The sequence below is a fragment of the Phyllostomus hastatus genome, unplaced genomic scaffold (assembly GCF_019186645.2).
Source record: "Phyllostomus hastatus isolate PE091 unplaced genomic scaffold, TTU_PhHast_1.1 phas_scaffold_397, whole genome shotgun sequence".
Classification (NCBI taxonomy): Eukaryota; Metazoa; Chordata; class Mammalia; order Chiroptera; family Phyllostomidae; genus Phyllostomus; species Phyllostomus hastatus.
In genome coordinates, this window is record NW_025334029.1 from 5131230 (window position 1) to 5153215 (window position 21986).

The 21986-nt window shown below is 41.5% G+C and overlaps 1 protein-coding gene across 7 annotated transcripts in view; it reads left to right on the forward strand.

The window, feature by feature from the left end:
- The first annotated feature begins 18587 nt into the window (after positions 1-18587).
- The window catches only part of MTMR1 (myotubularin related protein 1), a 93077-nt gene continuing 89678 nt past the window's right edge, over positions 18588-21986 (forward strand). For all 7 annotated transcript variants that reach the window (XM_045820468.1, XM_045820474.1, XM_045820470.1 and 4 more), the window contains exon 1: positions 18588-18893. In XM_045820468.1, the coding sequence (XP_045676424.1) occupies positions 18739-18893 (155 nt within the window). In that variant the 5' untranslated portion in view covers positions 18588-18738. The remainder of the gene's footprint in view (positions 18894-21986) is intronic.

Consider the following 21986-nt stretch of genomic DNA (forward strand, 5'->3'; position numbering starts at 1 on the left):
AAAGGAAATAATAAAGATCAGAGCGGAAATAAATGAAACAGTCTAAAAATGATACAAAAAATCAATTAATTCAAGTTCTGTTTCTTTGAAAAGATAAACAAGATCAACGAAACTTTAACAGACTCTACAAGATAAAAAGGTAAAGGACCCAAATAAAATAAAAAATGAGAGAGGAGAAATAACTGACAGCAAAAAAACAAACATGATCTTAAGAAAAATTATGAACAACTATATACCGACAAACTGTACAACTTGGACAAAATGGATAAATGCCAAAAAACTTATAATCTTCCAAAAGTAACTCAGGAAGAATGAGTCTGGATAGACAGATTACACCTAATGAAATTGAAGTAACAATAAAAAAAAAAACCAGTAAACAAAAGCCCTGGACCAGATAGCTTCACAGATGAAATTTACCAAACATTTTGAGAACTAACACTTCTCAAACAATTTCAAAAAATTCAACAGGAGGGAAGGCTCCCAAACCCATTTTATGAGGCCAAACACTATCCTAATTCCAAAACCAGATAAAGCCACTACAAAGAAAGAATTATAGGCCAATATACCTGATAGACATAGATGTTAAAATCCTCAACACAATATTAGCAAACCAAATACAGCAATGCATCAAAAAGATCATATGCCATGATTAAATGGGATTTATCCTTGGAATGCAAGTTTGGTACAACATTCACAAATCGGTAAATGTTATTCACCATATAAACAACAGGAAGGATAAAAATGACAAGATCATATCAATAGATGCAGAAAAGGCTTTTGATAAAATCCAGCATTCATTCATGATAAAAACTCTCAGGAAAGTGGGAATACAAGGAATATACCTAAAAATAATAAAGGCCATATATGGCAAATCCACTGCCCCCATCATACTCTGGGCAAAAACTACAAGTGTTCCTATTAAGATCAGGAACAAGATAGGGATGTTTGCTTGTATCTCTCTTATTCAACATAGTACTGGAAGTCCTAGCCACAGCAGTCAGACAAGAAGAAGAAATAAAAGACATCCAAATTGGAAAAGAAGTAAACATGTCTTTATTTGCTGAAGACATGATACTGTGCATAGAGAACCCCAAAGATTCCACCAATAAACTACTAGAAATGATAAACGAATTCAGCAACATAGCAGGATACAAAACTAATATCCAGAAATCAGTAGTATTTTTATAACTTTAAGCAAAAATTAATGGAAATGTAGAGAAGCATACAGAGTCGAAGAAAAGGCTGAAAATCTCAAGGAGTGGCAAGAATCGAGCAGTTCTAAGGCAACAGGAGTGAAGGGACCATACTCTCAAGTGTTGCAATTGTTGTGAACAAGCTCCTACAGCCCTTTTCATTCCATTCAGGATTCAGGGTCCTTGTCAAGAATACATGCCTGAGCCCTGGCTGGCATAGCTCAGTGGATTGAGCGTGGGCTGCAAACCAAAGTGTCACAGGTTCAATTCCCAGTAAGGGCACATGCCTGGGTTGCGGGCCACGGCCCCCAGCAATGGCACATTGATGTTTCTCTCTCTCTCTCTCCCTCCCTCCCTTCCCTCTCTAAAAAGAATAAATAAAATCTTAAAAAAAAAAAAGAATACGTGCCTGGCCTACCTTGAGTCATATACCAAAACCATCATCCAGAAGAGGATAGGGACTCTCTTTTCTTTTAAAAATATTTAATTATTATTAGGATACGTAATACTTTGTGTGTGTGTGTGTGTGTGTGTGTGTGTGTATTCCATATATATAAAAGTATATATACATAAGGAATTTTGGTATATTTCCTTGATTATGATATTACAGTTGTCCCAATTATTCCCCTTTGCCCCCATCCACCCAGTATGTCCCTTCCCTCCAGCAATCCCCCCTTAGTTCATGTCCATGGGTCATGCATATAAGTTCTTTGGCTTCTCCATTTCCTATACTATTCTTAACATGACCCTGTCTATTTTGTACCTACCAATTTTGCTTTCTATTCCCTGCATGTTTTCCCTGTTCCCCCTCTACACCCTCCCAGCTGATAACCCTCGAAATGATCCCCATATCTATGATCCTTTTCATGATCTGGTTGTTTCCTTAGTTTGTTTTTGGTGTTTGTTTGTTTTTTTTAGATTCAGTTGCTGATAGTTGTGAGTTTGTTGTCATGTTAATGTTCATAGTTTTGATCTTTTTCTGAAATAAGTCCCTTTAACATTTCATGTAATAATGGCTTTGTGATCATGAGTTCCTTTAGCTTTACCTTGTCTGGGAAACACTTGATCTGCCCTTCCATTCTAAATGATAGCTATGCAGGATAAAGTAATCTAGATTGTAGGTCCTTGCTTTTCATCACTTTGTATACTTCTTGCCAGTCCCTTCTAGCCTGCAAAGTTTCTTTTGAGAAATCAGCAGTCTTATGGGAAATCCTTTGTAGTTAACTATGTTCCTTTCTCTTGATGCTTTTAAGATTCTCTCTTTTTTTCTTTATACTTCAGCATTTTAATTATGATGTGTCTTCGCGTGTTCCTCCTTGGGTCCAATTTCTTTGAGATTCTCTGGGCCTCCTGGACTTCCTGGGAATCTATTTCCTTAGTCAGACTGGGGAAGTTTCCCTTCATTATTTGTTCAAATAAGTTTTCAATTTCCTGCTCTTCCTCTTCTCTTTCTGGCACCCCTACAATTAAGATGTTGGAGCATTTGAAGTTGTCCCAGAGGTTCCTAAGCCTCTCCTCCTTTTTTTGAATTCTTTTTTCTTTGTTCTCTTCTGGTTGAATATTTATTTCTTCCTTTTGTTCCAAATAGTTGATTTGAATCCCAGCTCCATTCCCTTCACTGTGGGTTCCCTGTAGATTTTTCTTGATTTCAATTAGTATATCTTTCATGACTTCCTTTGTTTTGTGGCCATACTCAATGAGTTCTGTGAGCATCCCTATCACCAGTGTTTTGAATTCTGCATCTGATAGGTTGGCTATCTCTATTTCATTTAGTTCTCTTTCTGGGGTTTGGTTCCATTCTTTCATTTGGGCCATATTCCTTTGCCACCTCAATTTGGTGGCCTCCCTGTGTTTTCATGTATTAGATAGAGCTGCTTTTATTTACTGTCTTAGTAGCATGGACTATGTAAAAAAGGCACCTGTAAATTGTGTGGAGCAGAGCCTTAGGTAATTGTCAGGTTGGGACCACCTGCTTCATTGCTTTTTGGCTGTGGGAGTGGGACTTAGAGAGGGGTCAATGCTGCTTCCTGGCTTCTGGAGGCCTGCTAGGCACTCTGCCCACTTTCAGTCACATCACTCACCTTCTGTATGTGATTGGAGCACTTCCAGCTGCTGCCATATGGTTTGTGTATGTTCTAAGCCCATGTGGGCCCTTTAAGAGGTGAAAATCCAGCAGTTTCTTCCACTGTTTCAACCACCCACTGGTTTTAACAGCCAGAGGTAATGGGGATTTATCTTCCTGGTGCTGGCACCCTAGGCTGTGCATTCTGCCCTGAGTCTGGAGTCACTCACTCCCTAAGTATCCCTCCCCATTTTTATCTACCACACGTGGAGGTGGGACTGTCCATTCCTCTACCACCACCATCACCTCTCCAAGCCACACCTCGTCCTCCCTGTCCCAGGTCCGTGACTCTGCCTTTCCTGCCCATCTGGATGAATGTGGCTGGGGTGTTGGGGTGGGGTGGGGGGGAAAGGCAGAAAACTGTACTTAAACAACAATAAAAAAAGATTCACAGAGGAAAATACAAGAAAATTACAAAAATAAATGGTGTTGTGAAAACTGGACAAATACATTTAGAATAATGAAACTAGATGACCTTCTTATACCACAAACAAGAATAAATTCAAAGTAAATCACAGACTTAAATGTTAGACCAGAAACCATAAAAGTCCTAGAATTAAACATAGGCAACAAAATCTCAGACATTGCTCATAGCAATATTTTTTCTGATACATCTCCCCAGGCAAAGGAAACAAAAGAAAAATAAACAAGTGGGACGATATCAAGCTAAAAAGTTTTGCAAAGCAAAGGAATTCATCAACAAAATAAAAAGACAAGCCACAGAATAGGAGAACATATTCTCCGATACATCTGATAAGGGGTTTATATCCAAAATTTATAAAGAATTTACAAAACTGAACACTGAAAAAACAAACAACCCCATAAAAATGGGAAAGGACCTGAATAGACACTTCTCTAAGGAGGACATACAGATGGCCAACAGACATATGAAAAGATGCTCAATGTCACTAATCATCAGAGGAATGTAGATTCAAACCACAATGAGATACCATCTCACACCTGTCAGAATGGCTATCATCAATAAATCAACAAACTGGTCCTGGTGAGGATGTGGAGGCAGGGGAACCCTTTTGCATTATTGGTGGGAATGCAGATTGGTGCACCACTGTGGAAAGCAGTATGGAGATATCTCAAAAAATTTAAAATGGATCTGCCTTTTTACCCAGCAATCCCACTTCTGAGAATATACCTGAAGGAACTCAAAAACACTAATTCAAAAGAACATAAGCACCCCTATGCTCATAGCAGTGTTATTTACAATCACTAAGATATGGAAGCAGCCCAAGTGTCCATTAGTAGAAGAGTGGATAAAACAACTATGGGGCATTTACACAATGGAATAGTTGGCCATAATAGAGAAGAAAATTTTACCCTTCGAGACAGTATGGATGGACTTAGAGAACATTATGCTAAGTGAAATAAGCCAGACAGAGAAAGACAAATGCCATGTGATTTCACTCATATATGGAATCTAATGGACAAGCTGAACTAATAAGAAAAATTGGACAGATTCTTTGATGGAGAGCAGATGATAGCTAGTGGGGATGTTATAGGATGGAGGGATGGAGCAAAAAGGAAAAAGGACTCATGGACATGGATAACAGTGTTAGGTGATTGCTGGGAGGTATAAGTGGACTAAATGGTAATGGAAAAAATGAAAATTAAATAAAAAGAATATATACAAGCATTAAACTAAATTCAACCTTTTTCGAGTTCCCACTGACTACCTTAGCTCTGCTTTCTGAAATGAAATAGAACAATATCTTCCTGGTACAGCCTTCCATATAATTTGGAATCATACCTACTTTTGACAATATAACAGTTTTTTTCTAAACATAGTCAAAGCACTTTTTGATCTATTTTTGGTAATGCAACAAATCTTATTTTTATTGGAAGGAATAATTTTCACAAGTTTTACACTAAGCTGACTAGTATCTCATCAACTGCAGCCCTCTCTACAGAGTGCACATCTGTGGTGTCAGTCATTTGGACAGCTCTTGTGGCATTTAGGGGCATTAGGCAAAAACAGGACTATACAGAGGGAATGTTCTTAAAATACAGGGATTTTATTAGGGTCTATACACTTATGACTGTGAAATTTTATGATGCTTTTTTTGTGAATATACCTATTGGTGGCCATAAAGCAAAAGTAGGGTATACCCAAAGGAAATAAGAAATGTATATAGCATGCAGCCACATTCACGCAAAAGTCTTTCTGGGTTGTGGATTGCAGCTAATTTTTTTAGGTTCACAGAATCACTTAATGCATGATGCTGAAATAGCAGTATTTGAAATTAGAGTTTTATAGTCCAACATCTATTGGTAGATCTATAACTTAGTTAAAGAATTATTAGCAAAATATTTTGTATTAAACATATTTGATAGAGGAAAGATCGGCAAAACAAAGTATTCTCATTTCCTTATGAGGCTTAGATTTAGATATGGCTTATTCCTTATTTGCAATAATTTGTCCTTTGAAAGCAAAGACAATAATGTATTTAAGCCACATGGGAATGTTTATACATAACTGTTAAGGCCTAGCAGTTCTTTTTCTAGTGACTTTGTAGAACATGACACTCATTTACAGTGGTTAGTACTTAATGTGCTTCTGCAATTGACTTTGTTTCACAGGGCATTCTGTGTAAACTGTAAGAGAAAGTTGTTTGCCTCATTTCAAGAGCTTTAAATCACAAACCTGTGTTAGAACCCTGGTTAGAATGTGTGGAGACCTGGATACCTGTCTGGGCCCTGAACTACTACTTCTTTTTCTTTGTCTGAAGTATTTGGATGGATGGTGTGAGGTCTGGGAGTAGGCCTCTGTCCATCTGCTCAGCAAGGATATGGCCTGCATGTTCTTTAAGGTTCCTTACACCCCCAAAACAACCCTTCTCAGAAAATACTTTTTAATCACTGCACATATAACAATATTTATGGCACAAGGTGGCATTTGCTTTGTGTGTTAGTTTTCTCTTCCTTCTGTAAGAAATCACCACAAGCTTAGTGATAATTTATTCTTTTTGTTTTGTTCTGTTTTTAGTATATTTTATTGAGTATGCTATTACAGTTGTCTAAATTTTTTCTCCTATTTATTCCCCTCTGCCCTGCACCCCCCTCCATCCAGCTTCTCCCCCACCTTAGTTCATGTCCATGAGCCATATATATAAGTTCTTTGGCTTCTCCATTTCCCATACTATTCTTAACTTCTCCCTGTCTATTTTGTTCCTACCATTTATGCTTCTTATTCTCTCTACCTTTTCCCCTCAATCTCCCCCCCCCCGCTGATATCCCTCCACGTGATCTCCATATCTATGATTCTGTTCATTCTCTGCTTATTTCTTAGATTGTTTTTGTTTTTGTTTTTAGGTTCAGCTGTTGATAGTTGTGAGTTTGTTGTCATTTTACTGTTCATAGTTTTGATCTTTTTCTTTGATAAGGCCCTTTAACATTTCATCTAAAATGGTTTGGTGATGATGAACTCCTTTAAGTTATCCTTATCTGGGAAGCACTTTATCTTCCCTTCCATTTAAATGATAGCTTTGCTGGATAGAGTAATCTAGGTTCTAGGTCCTTGCTTTTCATGGCTCTGAATACTTCTTTCCAGCCCCTTCTTGCCCGCAAGGTTTCTTTTGAGAAATCTGATGATAGTCTTATGAGAGCTCCTTTGTAGGTAACTGTCTCCTTTATCTCATGCTACTTTTAAGATCCTCTCCTCATCTTTAATTTTGAGCAATTTAATTAGGATGTGTTTTGGTGTGTTCCTCCATGGGTCCAATTTCTTTGGGACTCCCTGAGCTTCCTACATTTGCATGTGTGTTTCCTTCACCAGATTGTGGAAATTTTCCTTCATTATTTTTTCAAATAAGTTTTTAATTTCTTGCACTTCCTCTTCTCCTTCTGGCACTCCTATGAATTAGATGATGGAATGTTTAAAGTTGTCCCAGAGGTTCCTAAGCCTCTCCTCTTTTTTGAATTCTTATTTCTTTATTCTGTTCTGGTTGGATTTTTATTTCTTTCTTCTGTTCCAAATCATTGATTTGAGTCCCAATTTCCTTCCCTTCAATATTGGTTCCCTGCATGCTTTTCTTTATTTCAGTTTGCATAGCCTTCACTTCATTTATTTTGTAACCATACTCAACCATTTCTGCGAGCATCCTGATTACCAGTGTTTTGAATTCTACATCTGATAGGTTGGCTATCTACTCATTACTTAGTTCTTTTTCTGGAGTTTTGATCAGTTCTTTCATCTAGGCCATATTTCTTTGTCTCATCACACCTGTTACATTGTAAGGGGTGGAGCCTTAGATATTTGCTCAAGTGGGGAAACCCACTTTGCTGTGCTGTGGCACTGTATGAGGGGAGAGGTCAGGGTGGAAACAATGTTGCTTGCTCAGCTCTCACCCCACCTTCAGTCATTTCCCTTGCTTCCCACAAGTGGATGGTGCCTTTTCAGATGCTGATTTCCAGGTGGGTGGGCTTGTGCATGTTCTAGGATCCTGTGAGCCCCTCCAACTGACTCTCCTGTGAGACTAGGAGTTTCTCTCACCAGTGCAACCCTCACAGATTTTTACAGCCAGAGGTTTTGTGGCTTAGTTTCCCACACTGAAACCCTGGGTTCTGCAGTCTGTCTTATTCCCCAGTTGTTCCTCCTGGCTTATCCTCATGAGAATGGGGGATATCCCAGTCCAACAGCTGCTGTCTTGTAGCTCATCCTTGCTGCACTGGCATCCCATCTCTGCCTCTCCTACCAGTCTGGATGAATGTTTCTTTAACTCCTTGGTTGTCAGACTCCCACACAGTTAGATTTTCTGGTACTTCTGGTTGTTTTTTTGTTTGTTTGTTTTTAAATTTGCTTTTGTCCTTCTTTTGGTTGTGCAAGGAAGCAAAGTGTATCTACACATGCCTCCAACTTGGCCAGAAGTCTAATAATCTTTTCTTCAGGGAGTGTTTTTGGGGTGGGGGGAGGGAGTTGTGGTTTTTACTGATGCTTTGCAATAGAGACTGAATGTCTATTTCCAGAATGTCACCAAAGCAAAAAGAAGCTGAACAAAAGTATGGAACTTAGATTAGATACATTCCCAAACTAATTATAGGTTATATTTATTTATTTTTAGAGAGAGGGGAAGGGAAGGAGAAAGAGAGGGAGAGAAACATCAATGTGTGGTTGCCTGTCACATGCCCCCAACCGGGAACCCAGTGCACAACCCAAGCCTGTGCCCTGACAGGGAATCAAACTCACGACCTTTTGGTTTGCAGTCTGGTGCTCAATCCATTGAGCCACACCAGCCAAGATTGAATACATCTTATTATAAGATGATTTATATCTCTTCCACACCTGATTCACTGAAGGTTGAATAATGAAATACTATAATACAGCCTATCTTTGTAAGGTCCTGTGTCCTAGAAGTGAGTTTGAGCAGTTTTGAGCATTATTACCACCACAAGAAAAAGAACTTAAAGTCTGTAGATTTAAGTTCTACTTCTTTGTATCCAATATCCAAAATCATTTTTTTAGGAAAAGAATTTCAAGAGAGTTACAAAAATTCAAACAACATAAAAATAAACGAGTTAATCAGGGAACTAAAATACAGAAGTAGGAAAAATAGGTGAGGTAGTTAGAATTCATGCTTCAAGATTCTATACAATCACCAGAAGCCTGCCACATATTTCTCTCTGAAGTTTTCAGCAAAGCACAGATGACATGATTGTTTCATAATTTACAGTATCCCTAAGATAAAAATTAAACAAAATGTTCCAAGAACAACTATTCCTGGTACTCAGTCTAGCATGGCTTTCTATCATTGTTCAGGATCTTGTGAAGCTTGAACCTAATCCACTGGATATCCTGATGTTCCATTTGTACCAGTTGAAAACATGTTATCTATGTGTGGCCACCAGGCCAAGTACAATATTTGGCACATATTAAGCATTCAAAAATGTTTAAGTGAATGAATGCATCAATTTGTACTTATTGCTATTAAAAAGAAAAATGCCACAGTGATAAGGTTCTTATAAAATAATACAATGACATTGGCAAGAAATTCAGAGATCTTGGCAATTTTTATTATTTAAAATATTTTTTTCAGTTACAGTTGACATTTGATATTATAGCAGTTTCAAGTGTATGACATAGTGGTTAGACATTTATGTAGTTTATGAAGTAATCAAAGAGATCTTGGAATTTGAATTTATTTTTGCAGTTTTACTTCCAATATCCATTCCAACTCTAAAATGCAGTGTTCTTCTCACAAACACATTAATATTTGTCTTAGATTAGCAGTTTTAGAAGCAAACACAGGGAAGTGTGGGCACCTGATGTACAATGTATAAGCTTTCAGGAGAAGGAGGTAGAAAGCTGGAGATAGCAGAGGAAGGGGCTGACCAAGGAATAGTGGCAGCTGGACTCTAGCTTCAGCCTGATCCTATGAGGAGCTCTGGAGTGGAAATTGTGCCTCACTAATTGTTTCATTGTGAGACAAGGGGAAAGACTTCTGTTCTCCCGTGCCAGTCATTGGCTTCCCCAGGGTAGGGGTGGGGGGCAATGTGAGTAACCATCTAGGAAAGATGGCTCCCATACCTGAGGGCAATCCTCCACAGAAGGGGTTGCCTGGGAGTCCTTAGTATCCAACACTCCCAGCAGCTGGCAGATGGGAGCAAAGCTGCCATAGTGGATCCATTCAGAGCCCCAACATCATCCACGTCAACATTACAACTACTTCATCTATGCTGGCAAGAGAGAGAGACAGGTTTTTATAGTTGCCATTACATAATAGCCTACATATGCATAATGCTTACACATACTAGGCACTGTTCCAATTGATTATATATATATATTTTTTAACAGTTTATTATATTTTGTTATATATATAACAAAATTTATTATAATTTGTTATATATATAACAATTTAATTGCCCAATGTTTGGAACAAGGAAATTAAGAACTAAATTTAACCTTAATAGACAAGAACCACATTGTAGCTAAAAAGAAATGTTAAAAGAGCCAGAGTACAGTTAAGCAAACATCCTGTATCTAGCAGATGCTCTCCCCTGGGTAGGCTAGATAAGCAATGCTTTGTAGTTTTAATCAGAAAATAAGAACCTAGCTAGCTAGAGCCAGGAGATTACTAGGTTAATGAACAAACATCCTGCCTTCCCGCCTTATGAAAGAATGCTTGGTTTGAAATTCCCGCGCGCGGTCTTTGTAAGCGAATTACTAACTGCCACGTCTGCTTCTGTATAACGCTTGCTTGCCCTCCCATATATAAGAACGTAGTTGTAAGCGCTCAGCGCGGCTCTCGTTTGCAGCTCCTTGTGGGCACTGTGTTGCTGGACACTTTGAGAGTTCGCCCCTGTGCAGGTTAAACTTGGCCAATAAAGTAACATCTTTGATACCCTGCAAGTCTCCGATATTTGTTCTCGCGTTTGCTGGATGCTACACCCAACAAGCCTATGATTAGCTATATCATCATCATCATCATCATCATCATCATCATTTCCTTTTGCAGAGGAGGAAACTGAGCACAGAAAAGTCACTGCTGAAAGTTACCCAGGTGCTGAGTAATGGAGCCAGTTTCAACTCAAACCACAGTATCTTGGAGTCTGTGCTCTGATGTGCACTACTTTGCTGCCTTGTCAAAGAACCCGGAATCCTGTCAAAGCAAAGCGTTTTAGAATATCTTTCTTGTATCTAAATAAACCATATCTCCACTCTTCAGTGTTTCTTGTCTATAAATTTCAGCCCCTAATTACAAGTCAATTATCAATGCTATTTTAGACTTGGGAAGAGTAATGGATAATCCCTATAAAATACCTGATATTTTAAATTATATTTGAACAAGGACATCTTTAGCATTCAAAAATTCATAACACTGAAAGCAGATTGTGAAAACTCTCCACTGAAGGCCTTGCAAAAGCAGTCGAGCTTTGCCACTCAGCTTTGCTGCTTCCCAGCTTACCCTGGGGCTGGAAAGCATCTCTGCCTGAGGCCTAACTACGCTGGCACCTGGCTGCCATAAGTGGCAAAGAAACTGGATGTGTTTTTCTTCCACTTGGTTGAGCCCCATGGGATAATGTTCAGAATGAAAAGAATTCCCCCAGAGTCTGCAAAATGTACAGGTCAATGGAACACTTAAACATTTGCTCTGGAAGCTGGAAGCTGATATATATAAAGTCTTTGCTTGGCAACCATGTTACTCTCCTGGTGGAACCGCTTGAAGGTGGAGAAATCCTGTGGGCTTTGTTTTTGTTTTCATTTTATTGGTCCATGCAATTTAAAACTCTGGAAATAACTGGTTTGAACTCACTGTCTCCCTTTCTTCTACTTTGTGATGGTTAATTATATGTATCAACTTGACTGAGCCACAGGATGTCTAAATATTAACATTATTTCTGGGTGTGTCTGTGTGGGTATTTGGAAGAGATTAGCATTTGAATCAAGGAATCAGTATACTGAGTAAAGCAGATGTCCCTCCCCAATATGATGCCTTATCCAATCCATTGAGGACCTGAATAGAACAAAAAGGTGGAGGAAGGTGGAGTTCTCTTTCTGGCTGACTGTTGAGCAGATATACCTATCTTTTGCCCTTGGTGCTCTGCATTCTCCGGCCTTCAGACACAGATTAGGATCTACCTTCAAAATACAGCAATGGCTTTTCTGAGTCTCCAGCTTGCAGATAGTATATCATGGGAGTGCTTGCCCTCTATAATCAAGTGAGCCAATTTCTTATAATAAATCTTATTACAGCTATGCTCTACATAATGGTATTTCACTTAATGATGTACTGCATATATGGAGATGGCCTCATATAATAGAGCTGAAAAATTTCTACCATCTACTAACATCATAGCCATTTTAACACCACAGTGCAACACATTCCTCACGTGTTTGTGGTGATGCTGGTGTAAACAAACCTACTGTGCTGCCACTCATGTAAAAGTATAGCAGATACAATCATGTACAGTATGTAATGCTTCACAATGATAATAAATGAGTGTTACTGGTTTATGTATATATTGTGCTATACTTTTATTGTCATTTTATAGTGTGTTCTTTCTAGTTATAAGAAAAAGTTTGCTGTGAAACTGTATGCCATGTTATGCCAACAGCAGCCTCATACATCTAGTGTTTATTGCCTCTCCTGACTGCATCATTTTCTCTTGTGCTTGACTCAATCTTGTGCTGTTATATACAGTAACATGCTGTACAGATCTGTACCTAGGAGCAATATGCTAGACAATAAAGCCTAGATGATTAATAGGTTATATCATCTAGGCTTGTGTAAGTGTACTCTATGATGTTTGCACAACAAAATCACCTAGCTACACACATCTCAGAATGTATACCCATCATTGAGTGACCCATGACTATATATAAATAGAGAGATAGATATAGAGACAGAAATAGAAATAGAGAGAGATAAAGATGGAGTGATAGATTCTGTTTCTCTGGAGAAGCCTGACTAATACACCTTCTTAGTCATTTCATAACTATCACCTCCAGCTCTAATTGTCCCCTGAAAGTGTTCTTATCAAAGTCTTATCAATGTGACCTCCACACTGGTGATTCCAAGGACCACTTCTCTGCCCCTACTTACCACATGTCTCAGCACCACTTGTCATTCTGAACTGTTCCTTCCTTTTTAAAAATATATTTTATTGATTATGCTATTATAGTTGTTCCAATATTTTCCCCTTCCCTCCCCACCACCCAGTACCTCCATTCCCTCCAGCAATCCTCCCCCTTAGTTCATGTCCATGGGTCATGTATATAAGTTCTTTGGCTACTCCACTTCCTATATTGTTCTTAACATGCCCCTGTCTATTTTATACCTACCAATTTGTAATTCTTAATTCCTACACCTTTTCCCCCATTCTCCCCTTTCCCTTTCAGCTGGTAACCCTTGAAATGATCTCCATATCTATGATTCTGTTCCTGTTCTGCTTGTTTGCTTAGTTTGTTTTTTAGATTCAGTTGTTGATAGTTATGCATTTGTTGCCATTTTAATGTTCATAGTTTTGATCTTCTTTTTCTTAAATAAGTCCCTTTAACATCTCATATGATAATGACATGGTGATAATGAACTCCTCTAGTTTTACCTTGTCTGGGAAGCACTTTATCTGCCCTTCCATTCTAAATTGGAGCTTTGCTGGATAGAGTAATCTAGTTTGTAAATCCTTGGTTTTCATCACTTTGAATACTTTCGCCAGTTCCTTCTAGCTTGCAAAGTTTCTTTTGAGAAATCAGCTAGAAGTCTTATGGGAACTCCTTTGTAGGTAACTCTCTGTTTTTCTCTTGCTGCTTTTAAGATTCTCTCTTTAAGTTTTGACATTTTAACTATGTGTCTTGGTGTGGTCCTCTTCGGGTCCATCTTTTTTGAGACTCGGTGATTCTTGGACTGGTATGTCTATTTCCTTCACCAAATTAAAGAAGTTTCCTTTCATTATTTTTTCAAGCAAGTTTGCAATTTCTTGCTCTTTCTGTTCCCCTTCTGGTACCCCTATGATTCAGATATTTGTACATTTGGAGATGTCCCAGAGGCTCCTTATTCTATTCTTATTTTTTTAATTCTTTTTTCTTCTAGCTGTTCTGCTTCAATGGTGTTTTCTTCTTTATGTTCCAAATCATTGATTTGAATCTCAGCTTCATCCCTTCCATTGTTGTTTCCCTGTAAATTTTTCTTTATTTCACTTAATGCAACCTTCATTTCTTCCTGGGTCTATTTTATACTGTTGCAGTACCCAATGATTTCTTTGAGCATCCTGGTAACTAGTGTTTTGAACAGTGCATCTGATAAGTTGCTTATCTCCATTTCATTTAGTTCTTTTTCTGGAGTTTTGTTCTGTTCTTTCATTTGGGCCATATTTCTTTGCTCAATTTGGCAACCTTCCTGTGTTTGTTTCTGTGTATTAGGTAGACCTGCTTTGAATCCCTGTTTTAATAGTGTGACCTATTGTATAAAAGGCACCTGTAAATTGTGTGGGGCCTTCGGTAGCTGCAAGAGTGGGGCAACCTGTTTCACCGATTTGTGTCTCTGTGTGGAGGAGGGCTCAGAGTGGAGACGATGACGCTGCCTCTGGAGATCTCCTGAGAGGAAGCTGTCTCCTGGCACTCACTTGCTTGCCAGTAACTTCTCTTTCTCTCTTTCTCCCCATACACCCCTTGTGCCCTTCCAGCTATTGCCCTGGTGCTAAATCCCAGAGGGGGTAGGTCTGTATAAGTCCTAAGTCTGTTTCGGACCCTTTAAAAGAAGTCTCTTGAGAATCCCACAGTTTCTTCTGACACCCCAATTCTCACTGGTTTTTGCAGCCAGAAGTTATGGGGACTTACCCTCCTGGTGTTGGAACCCTGGGCAATGTGGTCTGGTCCAGGGCTGGGATCCCTCGCTCCTGAGGTACCCCTCCTGATTTTTATTCACCACACATGAATGTGGGACCCATTCTGCCACCTCTCCATACCTCTCTGAGCCTCTCCATGCCTCCACATCTCCATCCCTCCTACCTGTATGGAATAATGTGGGTTTTTTATATCCTTGGTTGTTGGACTTCCATACAGCTCAATTTTATGATGAATCTGGGTGTTATTTGTTCTGTAGCATAGGTGAAAGTTTTGCTGTAGTTGTGGGCAGAAGCAAAACCTGTTTACCTATGCCTCCATCTTGGCCAGAAATATGTTCCTTCATTTTTAAAACTCTCTACTCTGTTGGCCCCCAGGTCCCCTCTACCCTGACTCTTTTTCTTGTCTCTGGCAATGCCTCAGGCTCCTCCAGGGCTTCTCTCGTTTCACCTGCCTCTTAAGTGCTGGTGTCACTAGTGTGGACCTGACTACTTACTCTTCACCTTGTCTCCTACCACACAGGTGGACATATGTCTCCTTAAGTGATACCTGGGAAGGCAGGATGGTCAACCCAGCAACTCTGAATAGACCCTGATGTGGGCTTTGCAGGGAAAAGTGGATTGGGTCACTTGTGTTGAGAGCCAATTCTCCATGACTATCTCAGGTTTCTGCATGTTCCAGGATCTCTGAGTGAATGAATGTATGGACAAGTTAAGAACACTGGTATAAGGAGACATTCCCAACTAGTAAAGATTATAGAAGTCTCCCTCCCAGGAACTAATTTAAAGTAATAAAAGTAAAGAGATGTGCTTGCATTCCAGGGAAATTGCTCTCTTTGGAAGGGAGAATGGGCAGGTCACTAGCAGTACTATAGAAGATCAGAGTTCCCAAGTTTGGAATTCCTCTCTTGTGTTGTACCCCTTTCATGTGAAGATATCATCTAGCCCCCTATTGGTCAAACAAGTTCACAGGGCCAGACCATATTCAAGAAGAGGGGAACAGATGCCACCTCTTGATGTAGGTATGCAAGATCACATTGCAGAAGAGCATGTCATACTGTGGAGATAGGTTGAGGGAGTAGATCCAAGATATTGAACTGGCTGCTGCTTTGCTGTGAATAATTAACTGCCTTTGTTTCTGACCCAGAGAAACTCTGTCAGTGTTAGAGTGTAGTGGCAGGTTAGGTTTTCTAAGCTTGTTAGTATGGGGAAATCTTAGACTCTCCAGAGCTACAGACCAAATAAGAGGGAACACTTGCCTTAAGGGTGGGATGGTTTGGACATGGATTCCCAGCTAAGGTGGGGGGGGCAAAAAAGGGGAGATTACTTTTCCATGTTAGATACCAAGAGCAGTGTTTGGGTGCTCTGTTGCTGCACCTAAACAAACAAAAACAAAAAATGCTCTAAAACCTAGTAGCTCAATACAACAATTTATTACTTCTCAAAAATCTGGAATAAGTTTCCAACTTCACATGGTGTTTGCTAGGTCTCTGGAATGGCTGGAAGGCCTGAAATGGCTTGACTCACATGGCTAGCTGTTAGTTCTAGCTGCTAGTTGAGAAACTCAGCTGGGATAGCGGCCAGGAGCCTTGGTTCTCATTCACATGGGCCTCTACATGTGGCTGGTTTGTCTTCCTCACAGTGTTGCAAGAAATATTGTTCCAAGAAATATTGTATTCCTAGAAACCAAGGTGGGAGTTGCAGATCCATTAAGGCCTAGCCTGGGAAGTTACCTAGCATCCCTTCAGCCATATTCAAAAGAGGTTATAGGGCCAGTCCACATTTAGAGGAAGGGACATAGACTGTGACTTTTTATGTGGGAGGTCAAGATCACATTGCAAAAGAGCATGTAGGATGGGGGTATTACTGAAACAGTCTTTGGAGATACTGTACATCACAGAGGGAACATATAGTTGTATATCTCCAAATGCAATAAGCCCTGCCAGCATCAGAATCCAGAACAAAGTCCAAACTTCTTAGTCTAGCATTCCAGATGCTCCATGTCTTGGCCAAGCTAGCCTTTAGTTGACCTCCTCATTTGTCTTGTCTGACTCCATACTCCAGCAACAATATATTTCTTGGAGTTCCCTTACACATAATAAGCTGTTTAACTGACTCCACACACTTTAGTCCATAACTGTTTTTTCTGCCTGAAACAATTTGACTTTTTCACCTGATCAAAGACTTACTCATCCTTTAAGATTCAGCTCTGTGTTACCTTTTCTAAGAAGTCTTCCTAACCCCCTTTCCCTCAATGATTTGGCTGGGTGTTTTCACAGCCTATGTGCTTGCCTCCATCATAGCACTTACCAACCTGTATTGTTATTGTTAATTTATCTGTCTCCTTCACTTGACTGTGAACTTCTTAGGGATATATGTCAGATTCCCTTTGTGTAAGTCCTAAATTTGCTTAACTGAATTGAAAGTCTTATATTGTCATAGTGAATTCCTCTTTGGCCTAATCCTCCTTAAATAATGGGGTACTTCAAATATGCTTAAAATTTACCACTTTCTTTCTGACAAATCTCAAGGCAGCTAGGATGTTAACAGGTCCTTGTAACTAAGTACTTGACTGAAAATGGGTGTCTTGGTCTAGTCAAGCTGCCATAACAAAATATAACAGACTGGATGGCTTAAACTACATTTATTTTCCTCCAGTTCTGAAGGCTACAAAGTCCAACATCAAGGTTCTGGATAGGTTTGGTTCCTGGTAAGAGCCCTCTTCCTGGCTTGCAAACAGCTGCCTTCTCACTGTGTCCTTACAGAAGTCTTTCCTCCATTCCTGCTCATGGAGAGAAGTGAAACCAATGTCTCTGGTGTCTCTTCTCATAAAGACACTAATCCCATCAGACCAAGGGCCCATCCAAATGATCTAATCACCACCTAAAGTCCTCATATCCAAATATCATCAATTGAGGGTTAGAGCTTCCACATATGAATTTGAGAAGGGGAGACACAAATATTCAGTCTATAATAGTGGGTTAAATATTTGACTTAATAATTTTGGAAAACCAGAACCCTGCAGAAGGTAGGTTTCCAGTGTGTCTAGGGATCTTCTTCCCCTCCCTCCTCTCAGTCCTCCTTATCCTGTTGCCTTTTCACTTCAGGCTCATCTCCTCTTGTGTGTAAGATGGCTGCTGGGGCTCCAGGCATCACATCGTCAAGGTTCAGTATGAAGTTTTTAAGCTGGTAGGGCAGCATGGGTCTAGGATTTTCTAGGAAAATGGGAACTTCATGTCTCCAGGTCTGCCTTTTATAAGGGTCATAAGTCTGCTGTCTACACCCAGGGCAATCATAGGAGAAGGGGCCTAGTCATGATTTCTAAGAAAATCAGGGGTGAGGTGGCAGGGAATGAACCCTAGAAATGAGCAGGAAAATTAAATCTAGTCCAGCATTAGATATTGGCTTGATTTTCATAGAACTGATTTAACCAACAGAAGTTAAATGTTAGTCTTAATCTAAACCAAGGGTGGAAGTTCCCAGGGCGGCATCAGAACACTTGGTTGCCCTACAGATGGCAGGAGGTGGGTTTTATGGGAGAGGAGTAACGGGGTGGGGAAGAATTGCTAAAATGTATGGCATTTCTACTGCCTGGACATGTCAAGACCAGGGACGCCCAAGGGCCTGAGCTTCCCCACTCCAAAACTATTCTGTTAAAATTGAGGGAAAAGAAATCATTTTTAATTCTTGAAATTCCCTGAACTTTTTTAAAAACCTGTATCTCCATAGTCAATCTGTTAGTTTACTGAGTAAAGCACGTCTGCATCGTCCGTTTGTAGATTTCGACCCCAAATGGCTTGGGCGTTGTCCAAGTTTCTGAAGCCAGAGGGCCTCTGCACCCAGTTCTGGTTTTGTGGGCGAGCCCAGGTGGGCTTGGGCAGGTTGGCGGCCGGCGGGGAGTGCTGGAGCAACTAGGCGCCGAGCCCCAGACGCCCGCGCCGCATCCCCCACGCGCGCGCGCGCGCGCGCGCGGCCTTGTGGGTAAGGCCCGGCCGCCAGGTGACAGCTAATGGCGGCGACCGCCTAAGCCGGCTGGCGGCAGATTGGGCCGCAGGAGGGACTCGGCGGGACCTTCCCGGCGCCAATCTGTTCCCGACTGCGGCTTCCCCGCGGTGGCTCCGGTCTCGCAGCACCATGGACCGGCCGACGGCGGCGGCGGCGGCAGCGGGCAGCGAGGGCGCCGGGGGACCGGGCCCGGGCCCGGGACCTGCGGGGGGCTGGAGGTCCCCTCGGGTCCCGGGGGTCCCTGCCGCCGGCTCCCGGCAGCCTAGCGTGGAGACCCTGGACAGGTAAGCGGGGCCCGGCCCTCCGAGGCCTCCCGCGACCTCACTCCCGAGGGCCCCTCGTGAGCCTCAGCCACCCGCTCAGCGCGCACCAGTTGGAGGCCCGTGTGTCTACCCCTTCCTTGGCCCCCTACTGGGTCCGCCACCTCTGGAGGCCCCGAACTCCCTCCCAACGTCCCCGGCCCCTCACCTGGCTCACTTCCGCCTTTCGCACCGAAGCTCCCCACACCCCTGAGGGGCTTTGCAGATGTCAAACTATTTCCAGTTCCACCTCCTACTGAGTCTGGGCTGACATTGCTCCAGCCACAAATCACTGGGGAAGACATTTCACTCCGACTCTCTTCTTGTGGAGTGACCTTGCCTCCAGTGATTTAAAAAGACCAACATATATCAACAGCGCTGTGCTAGGGGTCTTTGATGTTGGGGTTGGAAGTGGGGACTGGGGGGCGGAACCCGGTAGCTGTCAGCAGCTGGTTCACATGGAGGCAAAGATACTCTGATTTGAAAAAATTGGGATGGAAAATGGCCATAGTGCTCCTGATGCAGAATACAATCGTTTACTTTCAGTTCTCCACGCTTGAAAGGAACCGGTTTGTTGTTTTCGTGAACACATGAGCCTCCTGCTTCTTATAGTTTCAGAGCTAAGATCCATCCCTTAGAAGCATAAACTGACCTTGTCCAAATGGGAGGGCCACCCTAATGCCCCCAGTGCAAGGAAAAGATTATCCCACTTCCAGAATATCCAGTATTACCACCTCTTGGCCATTTCACTGACAAGAGAGTGCAGTTAGGCAAGAGAGACAACTCTGTCAGGTTCAGATATTCATTCTTGCCAGGCTTAGTCACACTACCAAACAGAACTTTTGGGACTTTCCAAAGGCATAGGGACAACAAGAAACATTTCCTTCGTTTCTACCCCAGTGTAATTACAGTGTATTTTAATACTTTCATCACCCAAGTTATCAGCTTCATTGATAATTTATCACAGCTAAGACAGAACTTTGAAATGGCCAGAATTGCACTCATGGATACTCTGTAATGTCTGAGGGCTTGGAGACTCAGAGAATATTTGCTCTCTTATAGTCAAGTGGAGAAGACAAACCAGCAGCTTAAACTGAATGTGATAAATGCTAGGGTAGGGTAAACATAGAAGCACTCTGGATGGGTTATGTGTGGAAATGATCTGAGAAGCTTTTTAAAAAGAACTCTACATGGCCAGGTGCCACTCCTGAGGCTTCTGATTCAGGAGTTTGGTGAGAGGCCCAGGAATTAGTAGTTTCTAAAAAGCTTGCAGTCTTAGTTGTGATCCACTACATTGTGGGTATATGGAGGTGGGGTACTTGATTTATTTGTTAATGGTCATGGAATTGATGAGTATGGGCAGTAAGTGAGAGCCTTCTGAGGAAGCTGACATTTGAACTGAATGGTGAATAATGAGAAGTTAGCCAGAGGACAGGGTGGGGAGGGCTTTGGGATCATTGGAGTGGAATGTGCAGTCACAGGTGGTGCTGGATGTGGGGAACTGGTAAAGGAAAAGATGAGGGATGGCAGGGGCCAGATCTTAAAGGGGCATGTGTGCTTTCCTAGGGAATTATGCCTTTATCCTGTGGCACAAGGCTTCTGGGGGTATAGTTCTGTATAACCTGCCACAGAATCACCTCCAGTGCTTGAATCAAATTCAGATTCTTAGGTCCCCCATAAATCTAGTCCATCTGCTTCTGAGGTGGAGCCTGGAATTTTGTATTTTAAACAACCACCTGTGCTACATGAGGTGGGGTATGTGGTCTCATTTGCCTAAAATGGTACTGGTTTACCAGTTGGGCCAGTGTAATTATTTTTTAAAAGATTTTATTTACTTTTAGAGGGGAAGGGAAGGAGAGAAAGAGAGGGAGAGAAACATCAATATGTGGTTGCCTCTTGCAAACCCCCTACTGGGGACCTGTCCCATAACCCAATCATGTGCCCTGATTGGGAATTAAACCAGCGAACCTTTGGTTTGCAGGCCCATGCTCAGTCCATTGAACTCCACCACTCAGGGCTGGGATAATTATTAATAGTGTTCTCCTTCAACTCACAATAATGCCTTGGTTTGGATGAGAAGTTATGTGGTCATCCTAGTTGTAGGGACCACAGGAGAATTTCCATCAGGTGAGCTACAGGATGGGATTGACATTTGAGAATGGTTGCTCTACAGCAATGTGGCAAATGGACTGGAATTGGGAAATCTTATGTAGCAGATTATGGAAATGCTAATCACTCACTGTCAGGCCCTGTGTTGCACTGAAGGTATATCAGGAAACAGACACAAAGCTTTGCCCTCAAGGGGCATATGTTTGGTGGGAGAAAGACAAAAAAAATGTGTTTTCTATCAGATGGTGATAAGTGCTAGAGGGGAAAAGTAAGTTGGGAAAGAGATGGGAAGTGTTGGGGATTAGTTACTTGGAGAGTGGTTGGAATTTTATGTAGGGTGGTCATGGAAAGCCTAGCTGAGAAAGTAACATTTGAGTAATGCTCCTATAGAGGTGAGGGTTTCAGTCGTACAGATGTCTGGGATGACTGCATTGTAGGCAGAACCCTGTGCACCCTGGGGTGGGAGTTTGAGTGAAGTGTTCAAGGGTCAGCAAGGAGACCAGTGTCACTAGTGGGCAGGGGGGTAGGGAGAGAGCAATACAGGACGAGGGGCAGGAGGGTCACAGGGGCAGGTGGTGGAGAGTCATGGGGAGCCATTGGAGATCTTGGAGCAGAGGAATGATGTAATCTGATGTAGATTTCAGTAAGATCTCCATGGCTGCTCTGTGGACAACAGTTTGAAAAGGGAAGGGGTTGAAGCAGAGAGACTGGCAGGCAGGAGGCTAATGCAGTCATGCAAATGAGAGGATAATGGTTTAAAACATAGCAGTGGGGTGGAGGAAGGAGAAGTGGTCAGATTTGGGATACAGTTTGTAGAAAACATTCAGGGTAGAGCCAATAGGGTTTGTTGAAGATTGGTTGTTGGGTATGAGAAGAAGAATCCAGGACAATCCCAAGATTTCTGGCTTGTAGGAAGTGGTAGAGTTGAGATGGAGAAGGCTCTAAGTGAAGCCATTTTAGGAGATTGGC